The sequence below is a fragment of the Mizuhopecten yessoensis genome, unplaced genomic scaffold (assembly GCF_002113885.1).
Source record: "Mizuhopecten yessoensis strain PY_sf001 unplaced genomic scaffold, ASM211388v2 scaffold9341, whole genome shotgun sequence".
Classification (NCBI taxonomy): Eukaryota; Metazoa; Mollusca; class Bivalvia; order Pectinida; family Pectinidae; genus Mizuhopecten; species Mizuhopecten yessoensis.
The window spans coordinates 400,035-410,124 of NW_018407999.1; the positions used below are offsets into that span (position 1 = coordinate 400,035).

Genomic DNA, 10,090 nt, shown 5'->3' on the forward strand with positions numbered 1-10,090 from the left:
AAAATTAACAGACATAGAGAAGAAAAACTATGATAAAATTCCGACAGAAGAAGATATTCAAAAAGTTATTAAAACTCTGAAAAACAATAAAGCTCCAGGAAGTGATGGCATTATCTCAGAATTCTATCAACTTTATTGGCATAGCATCAAAAATGAATTTACACAGGTAATTAAATAAATATTTATTACCAAACAAAATATCATCGTCACAGTATAAAGGGATAATTAGACTCATGTACAAACAAGGGGAGAGGGAGGATATGGCTAATTGGGGACCAATCACACTACTTAATACAGACTATAAAATCATAGCTAAGATAATTGCAGAGAGAATTAAACCTATATTACCAAAAATCATTCATAGCGACGAAAGATACTTTAAACANTAGTGACCTTCCAGAAGTAAATAATATAAAAAATCCAAACAAAAATAAGCATGTTTGCAGATGATTCAAACTGTTTCTAGGTAAAGAAAATTCACTGCCGTTTTTATTCAACCTTTTAAAAAAATAAGAGAAAGCATCAGGTGCACAGGTAAATAAAAATAAAATAAATGGCACATAGGCAGCTGGAAGCAAATACCCCCAAACTATATAGATATATCATGAGTCAGAGACAAAATCAAGGTATTAGGAATATTTCATGGATATAGTATAGATAAAACAAGACTATGGGAGGGTAAAATAAAATTTAAAAAAACAACAACAACATAATCGATACATGAAAAGTGAGAAATTTGTCATTAGGAGGGAAAACTCTTATAATTAAATCCCTACTATGCTCTCAATTATCTTATGAATTAGCACAAAACACTAACTGAAGAATATTTACGAAAAATAAACAAATTAATATATGAAGTTCTTTGGGGTAGAAAAATANAAAAAAAATGAAAACATAATCGATACATGAAAAGTGAGAAATTTGTCATTAGGAGGGAAAACTCTTATAATTAAATCCCTACTATGCTCTCAGTTAACTTATGAATTAGCACAAAACACTAACTGAAGAATATTTACAAAAAATAAACAAATTAATATATGAAGTTCTTTGGGGTAGAAAAATAAATAAGGTGGCAAAATATATTTATCGGGAGAGAATTTGGCATTGGCAAACGCTGCTAAAAAAAAAAGGATCTATAAGCAGTGCAGAAGATGTCCTTAGCCAAAACTTATTTGGGAATCAAAATTCATTATTCAAAAATAGTCCGCTTTTTCTTCAAAAATTGGGCAAGGAATGGAATAACAAAGATAAAACATATCTGGAATGTTGAAAATAATAACTTTGTTTTATCAGAACAATTACTGAAAACGTTCAACAGTAAAAATAACTGGATATCGGAATTATCAAAGAGGGGCCCTTTCCGTCAGGGTGGAAAAACATACTACAAAATAATAATAAAAGCAATATTAGTGCCTTTAAAGTTTCAGATGATTTAGTTTGTTTTCACATATAAAAACAGTGTTTTAACAAAATGATTAAATATGTATTGTATCAAAATAGTAGAGATAAAATCCGTTCAGAATTGGGATGATCTTTTTGCATTAGACTGGAATGCCATCTGGCTCTTTATAATCAAGGATTTTCAGTGGAGAAGCCTACACAGAATGTTAACCACTGAATATAAACTTAAACAAATGCAGAAATCAAATTGTATTTGCAACTTTTGTGAAGAAGTACATGAAACCCAACAACTTATTTTTAGAGGGTGCAAGTTTAGTGAAACAATTTGGTTCAGGATAGAACAATTACTAAATAAATGTCTAGCANTATAAGATGAAGAAAGATGTAGTGATATGTTAAACAATTAATGCTGGTTATAAGATGAAGAAAGATGTAGTGATATGTAAAACAATGTATGCTGGTTATAAGTGAAGAATGATGTAGTGATATGTAAAACAATTTATGCTGGTTATAAGATGAAGAATGACGTAGTGATATGTAAAACAATTAATGCTGGTTATAAGATGAAGAATGATGTAGATGCTAAGTGAATGAATGTGCCATTGTGATAAATGTAAATAAAAATTTGCAAATTATTGAAACAAGAAAGAAAAAAAGGACTTTAAACAAAATTAAACAAAACCAATATCTAATGTTTAACGTTTGTTTGGCACATGTTTTTTAAAAAAACTTTCATACTTTCGTACAAAATACATTATGAGGCAATAATAGGCATATGCATTTGTACCCAAATTCTAAAATCAAAGGGTACAATTATCCCTTCATTATCAAAACCACTGACTGTGATCACAGTGTTTGTGATCATTAAATGCTAATTGCACCCATTCGCTTTAGAATTTGGTCCAAAATGACAAATTGCCGATGGACAAATAAACTATAAAAAATCAATTAGTCTTTATCCATTTAAATATAACCATTTCAGGATTTATATGAATAATGCAAACACGTTTAATTCAGAATGACCATGTTTTGCTGTACAGTCCTATGGTACAATATAAGTACTATACCTTCAATTTCTTTAATTTCAAAGAACATCAGATAACTGTCTTGCTCCTGTTTGGGGAGGGGCACAACGTATACCTCTATAACATGAATTGGGAGTATATCTTTGTGAGCTCGCTCACGGTGTCTCTAGTTTTTTTTCTGAACAATTCCAATCTTAAAGACTGACGTGTTCTGAACTTAGTTTAATTTAAATCTATCTTGTTAGATTTCCTGTACATTGGAATTTAATAACATATTATGCGGAAAGGATGAATAAGGGTTGCGAATCTTGTGACCAAATCGCTTTAACTGGACTTTAATACCGTATGCTTATGCTTGTAAGAAGTGAGTTTGCACTTTGGTCCCTTTATCACCTGGACAACACACAAACACGAGGCAAATAATTATATACACGTAGTCATTAATCTCCATTTTGACATTTAACAGGATATTGCCTCTCAATGGGTGATACGAAAACAGTTGTCCACGTCGAGGTTGATTATTGACAGATAGCTCAATAGGATCCTTATCGACACCGGATCAGTCTTAATTTAAACCTTTTAGCCCAATTGTGGACTATCAAAAAACCTGTCGCCCGTTGTCCGTCCTTAAACAATTCTTGTTATCACTATTTCTCAGAGAGTACTGAAAGGATCTATATATAAGATGGCTACAGGAAGGATTTAACAGATCATTTCTCATATTGCAATGATCAGTTCTTCTCCTTTAACATTAAGTACTGAACTAGTAAATAGGAAGATAAGTCTTTTATACACAGCAGAATAAAATCTCGATCAAAAGTTACCTCAATGTACATTTACTGTATACCTGACTTGATAAAACAGATCAGAAGATAATACAATGGTGATCCATCTAGGATATATTGTTTACATTTTAATATGAGTACCGGGAGTACTGTGAAACAGCATGAAATTGCACATTTCTGTTCAAAATGTTGTTGTAAATTTCTCTTCTATATAATTGTTGCGGGGTCCACCATGGTCTATCCTCCTATCTAGTTTGAAGAAGATACTTCGCACCACTTTTGATTTTGTGCAAGGGTTGAAATGGATAGAAACATTTTATTTTCAGATTGAATCAGCTAATGTTTCACTGCAGGCATTCTACTGCTAGCGCAAAGGTATTGTTGTTCTTTTCGGAAGAACAGCAATTTGTAACAAATACCGATCACAACATTTTTTGGTGACCTATGATGTTGCCAGGACGGGACGTGAAGTCCAATACAAACAAAAGCCTACATATTGATTCCAATTAGAGTTCACCAATTGACTTCACTTCAACCTAATACCAGTAAATCCCAAAGGGACACTGGGAGCACACCGTCATGTATATACATTTAGATTACCATTTCTGAATGACGTCAGAGTACGCAAATCAGTTCACCCCTGCGTGGTATCGTGTTATGCTGCAGTGACTTGAAAAAAGGGTTAGCTGGGTTTTTTTCAGACATAGGATTAATCCGTGTTGGCACAAAAATCAGTTAGAGATACTGGGCGAACATGAACGGTACGTATGTAATTTACTCTTGTAGTGGATGTTCTACCCTCCCTGATACGCTCCCTTACATTTAGCAAAGGTCAGCTTTGTTGTCATGCATGTAAAATACTTTTTACAATGGTGCAACAGTTCCTCATGTCAGGGATTGAGGTTTGGTTGGCTTTATATTGTTTAACGTCTTATCAAAATATTTGTCTACTGATTAAATCAGCTAGTTTTATAATTTTTAACTCGCCGGTCCTTAGCTTTTGATGTACCTCATCTGACATACCTTGTAAAGTATATACTAGGTGAGGTATCAAAGTCTCTGGGCATATTGTTTGGTGATAATACACATTTCTCCATCTGTCGGTGAAGGTAGCTACCTGGTTGGGTGTATTGCGAGTACTTACTGTGTATAAGAAAGACAGTTCATGACATAAATTGTATTTAAATTAAGTAATTTAAGACACAGACATGAGTCCTGGAATCGTACTTTTCGAAAACTCTGTTCACTAGCAAATATTGCATCCGATACAATTGACTTGAATCTGAAATTCATGTGATGTTAATGTGAAGGTATTGCGTTAAATTAAAGACTTGGATCACTACCTCACAAAAATGACATCAATCATGAACTACCTGAAAACTGTTCGACTGTTAAAAAAAATGTTATTTTAGCTAATTTTTAAGCCAAGTCTAAATGATGTCAATACATATTAACTTTTATCTATCTTACAACAATTGCTAAACAAGTTATTCCAACTTTTTATATTAATCACGCTTGTTGGCCCGGATGGAAGCGGTCGGGAGGTCTTGTTGTGGGAGGAAACCGGAGTCCCGGTGAAAACTTCCGTGGTCGAGCAGATGACCCCTTCCCGTCCGCTCGAAAATTCGAAACCCGGACGTCTAGGAGGACGCCTGCTAATCATATTTTTTATTTAAAATGGTCTTGTTACAGCGTTTTGAAAACAATTAATTGACAAATTGGAATTTTCCAAATCCCAGTTGATGGAAAGAAATACAGTGTTGATACATAAGACATCAATTCAATTTTCTGTCATTTCAATTATTCACTTTTAGACATGGCAACGCGTTTATATAATGTGACCTATTATAACGCAGAGCAAGAGGAAGTAGCACGTGACCTGGAATATTAACGTAATTGAAAAACAAAACAAAATTGTAAATTTCATTGACATATATCAATGTACCTTTGACCATTGGCGACGAGGACCCGGAATAGAAGCCTTCACAGGACAGCCGGAATCATGCCTTCTTTTCTCTCATTCCAGAGGGCACGTTCCAGGGCACGTATTCATGAAACCGTTTTCATGCTCAAGCATAGATTTTGTGCTTAAACTAACTTTCTTGTAACTCACTTAAATCAAGCCAAACGATCGAAAAGTAAAATGTAACCCGTGAAAACTTTGATTGGCTTTAGTCTCTTCAAATGTCTTCCAAATCATTGACAAATTTATGTGTTATTATTAGTTCATTAAAAGAACAAGAAATTAGGTTTGAGTACAAAATACATGCTTGAGCAGAACCTTGAACTCTTGTGACGTTAAGATGCCATTTACTTTCCTCGGCAGGGATGAGGTTCTCTGACAAAAAAGATAAAACTCATAAATTAACTCATAAATTATGTACGTGTTACTCTATTGCAGGAATGGATCGCTTGCTTTTCCTTATTTCGTGTATGACCGTCACGTTAACAAGAGGTAAATATACCCAAATGATAGCTTCACAGTATAAAATAACAAATCATCACAAATTAATTCAATAAATAATTCTTTTACCACAGTTATAGAAAGTCATTTTGAATTACATTTCACTGAAGTGTTTTATTGCACTCAATCAAATTTAGTGCTTATGATTAATGAAGTCACCCTGCAGGTCGGGGATCCAGAAAAGAATAAGCCTGATGTTACTCAATGCTTGCAAGAGGCGACTGATGAGATAGCCCCCTGCAGAATCGAGGACTCGCTAAATCGACCAAAATAAATCTGCTCTACCTATTGCAATATTTCGGATCTTATGAACTAAATGAGGATTTAAGAATGAAAGTCGTTTCAGAATTGTTTTTTTAAGTGGGATTTTGATATAGCAACATGTCACTAAGCAAATAAGTATCAATATATTATCAAGAACTACGATACTAGGATTTTTATTTGCTTTGTAAAGGATTATATTTTAAGCTAACCTGGTGAGTTGGCTTATGCGTGGCGCGGCGTCCGCCGTCGTCCGTTTGTCAACTTTAAACTAAAAAAGTCCACTCATCCAAAACTGCTGAATCGATTTTAATAAATTTTGTGTCGAGCATTAATTACTGTGCTAAAATATGTATAGGTTCTATAATAAAAGGGGTTTTTCCCTTGGGGCAGTTGGGCGAGGCTCCATGCGGGGCCTATTCCTTGGGTATATATCTTAGATTAGTATGGAACATCGATTTTAAACTGAATTGACCTACAACATAATTAACTGGTACCCCTGGAGGGCAGAACGGCGGGGTCCCTCTAGATGATTTACAAATGTAAAGGTTAATCATATAAAATAGTACTCGGAAAGAATGGTACCATATAATATATTCCTTCGAAAGAATGGTACCAGATAATATATTCCTCCGAAAGAATGGTACCAGATAATATACTCCTTCGAAAGAATGGTACCAGATAATATACTCCTTCGAAAGAATGGGTATTAGTTAAGGGTTTTGACCATGAATTGGTCAAGGGAACTCAGTGTCTTGTAAACGGAGGATGTGCTCCCCAATCCTATTTCCATGATGGGTATGCCCAATACAGAGAATATATATAAATCTTCAGAGTCTTCTAACGTATTTGAAAGGAAACGAATAAATCCAAAATAAACCAATATCTTAAATAACAAATCACTAATTACGTAGCTATATAATAATTAGAACATGATTTAGAATAAATTATCATAATTTCCATTAAGTCCAGTAAGAATACCGGATATTTTGTGAAGATAGATTTAATCATATATTCACCAGCATTAATATTTATCTGTACAGGGATTATATAAATATAAGCATCACTCTCAAATTTGATTGTGAGTGAATTTACATATCAAATCTGGTATTTTGACGAATATAGTCAGGTACATTTTGTAAGGGATATGTTGATATCAGTACTGCATATTTTGCATCCATTGAATAGCGCTTTTTAAAAAAATATAATGATCATGGCTTAAACTTTTACCAAAGTGTGAACTGTTTTGTATTAAATGTTTCATAATATTATTAAAGCTTTGGCATTCAAATATATAAGTATATGCATTTCCATTTTCATGTCCACATCTACCTGCTGGTGTGTCATTCAGATGATCCGTATACATGTCACTATTTAGACGGCTAGCATGATTTCTTTCCTTGCAAATTATCATATTGAATTTTCATGGCCCATAGTTCCTAAATGTACAGGTAGTTTCTTTTGTGTTATTTTCCATCGTAAGAATTGTTTTTTTTATTTGTTTCAGCATATGTACACTAATGGCTGCACGTCCTCAAATGGCATTACCTATTGATATTAGGTCATTAAAACAAAAACAAAGATTTTCACAATGTCTATCTTAATTTCCAGGAAAAGACTTTATTGGAATTTGTATGATGGGACTCACTGAGAACGATGTCTGCACTGCTTCTTACAACAACAGTCCTCATTTTGATATAAAGGATACATCAACTTCCCTCTACACCATTAAAACCGGAACGCTACTTAACCCTTTAAGCGGACAATGTTTTGACAGTGGTCGAGTTCAACCTTTCAGTTTTTCTAACGATATTGCATTAAATGTGTCGATTACACTCCCTGGTGATAACAATACGCACTACTATCTTAATGGCAAGGATCCAGGAAAAGGGAAATATGTGTACATCAACTGTACGCATACATGTGACGTCATTATACTGTCGCTACGAACCACTCGTGTTCAACTGATGTGTTTACAGTCTGCACCTTCTAAACCAACTTTCCTCACCACAAACGCTGATTATAACGACGCATCACTTTCGTTTAACGATTCCCTACAAACAGCAGTTCTTAGGACAAATCACTTCATGAAAATAAAAGGACGAAGTGTTGTTGTTTTTACCTCCGAGAGTGACTCTCATTTTAGACGCCGAATTCAGCAGATGACACCGTTTTCTGATCAACAACACAGAGAACTTGTGACAATCAAAGTAAGTTTATCAGATCGGTTAGCTGATAAAACCAAGCCATTCTTTCAAACAGTATGTTTCAGTGAGGTAACACTGCGTAGTCGGAATCAGTTCCGCGTTATCACAAGGAGACAAACACGAACATACCGCAGCCTCCCAAAACACACACGCATACACTGCACGCATGCATCTTGCACACAGGGGAGACCGTCCTTAAATGACCAAAGCTGTTGATATGACGTTAACACAATACTAAACCAAACCAATCTTTCTAACATAGTTAATTAAACTTCACAATTAAACATTGGAACACGATGATGCAACATATATGCAGACACAGCTTTGCAGTCAAATACCATAAGCGTGCTGGTGCATTATAATTTGTTTTGCCTGTAACAGTATCATTCGCGTTAACTTTTAAGTATGTAATAACACAGTTCAATACTGATATTTACCATTTGTGGAGTAATCAGAAATTGAAATATGCTCATGAATATGTATAATTGTATGCACCGTGTGTGTTTGTTTGATTGATGGTCAGTAGTATCCAACGTTACAATAATGACGTCAACACGTTGGCCATGGCACTATTGCATTGCCGTGTGCATTTGGTAGGGCTATATAGTGCAAATTCTATACAGTGTTAAATATTACAAAACATAATCCCAATTTCAACAAGTACACCTTGTATACCCTTTGTTCACAGCTGTGTACGATTTAAGTAGGTTAGCAATGGTTTGAAAGTTTAGTAAGTGAATGAGACACAGGAATGGTATTTCTTATTTCAGTGTCTCTGTCAGCAACATTGTGATTCGGCCATAACTGCTCCGTTGACTGTAACAACATCAGCTGCCGCTACCACAACATCAACTATGATGACATCCATCTCCACCTCTACAACACCAATCACAACTACTGCGCCAACCACAACCACTACAGGGCCATCCACCTCTACAACACCTACCACAACTTCAACGCCATCCACCACCTCAATAACGCCGCCAACCACCACAACGTCGCCTACAACTTCTACAATAATTACCACAACTACAACGCCATCCACCACCACAATAACGCCACCAACCACCACAACGACCCCAACGCCCACCCCAAGGCCTACCACAACTACAGCGCCAACCACCACTACATCGTCAACAACCACCAAAACACCTACCACAACGTCTACAAGGCTCAAAAACACCTCTTCAGCACCTATCACAACCACATTGCCAACCACCACTACAACGCCAACCAACGACTTTACAACTCCAGCCACCACTACCACCATCAAAACGTCAACCAATAGGAATACCACAACAGGTGAGTGATGTTAATATCTTATTTTGGTTTGCGAAAAATGTGTCGTTCAATCGATCTACTATTTTAATTCAAACACAAGATACCTCTTCCGTATCTCATCACTTCTGTCCGACATAATTTGAAACCCTTGCAGGTTCGGGGAAAGAAAAGGCCTGCTGCACCCTACTGCATGATCGTAAGAGGCAACAATTGTGCCCCCTGAAGAATCGGGGTTGGTTTCTTCCTTGCTTTCAGAACACTGTTCTACTACTGTGTCCCACTGCATGTGTATCGTAAAAGGTGACTAATGTGGGCCCCCTGTGGAATCGGGGCTTTCTAAGAAAGGGGACACGGAAGATACCAAAATTGATCGGCTGGGGCCATTGCAACACTTTGGATCTTTTTCGTTTCCTATCTTTCCCGTCTTCCTTCTTTCTGTTTCAGACAGTGTCTCCATTGGCACACGTCCTCATATGACCCTGACTGTTGTGAGGACGTTAAACCCCCAAAAAAACAAAACTGACATAATTTGAGATAAATTATCCCCGAGCCAAAACCAGTTGATTTCACATGCATTGGCCATGTTCCTAGCGTTATAGCAATGTGGTACTGTACGATTGGTGCGTGGGTAGATCAAATACGTGTTTTGACAAAGGAAGTAACTTA

At 35.7% G+C, this 10,090-nt stretch overlaps 1 protein-coding gene across 1 annotated transcript; it reads left to right on the forward strand.

The window, feature by feature from the left end:
- The first annotated feature begins 4,080 nt into the window (after positions 1-4,080).
- Positions 4,081-9,431, forward strand: LOC110457851 (histidine-rich glycoprotein-like). Its single transcript, XM_021509292.1, has 2 exons — positions 4,081-4,118; positions 8,975-9,431. The coding sequence occupies exons 1-2, from the start codon at positions 4,081-4,083 to the stop codon at positions 9,429-9,431; spliced, it is 495 nt and encodes a 164-aa protein (XP_021364967.1).
- The last annotated feature ends 659 nt before the right edge of the window (positions 9,432-10,090 follow it).

What these genes read in the sequence shown, in the direction of transcription:
- LOC110457851 (XM_021509292.1), top strand. Translation starts at nt 4,081, where the DNA reads ATGGTGCAACAGTTCCTCATGTCAGGGATTGAGGTTTG. An exon ending in ATGTCAGGGATTGAGGTTTG is followed by an intron (nt 4,119 to 8,974) that starts GTTGGCTTTATA and finishes TAACAACATCAG; the next exon opens with CTGCCGCTACCACAACATCA.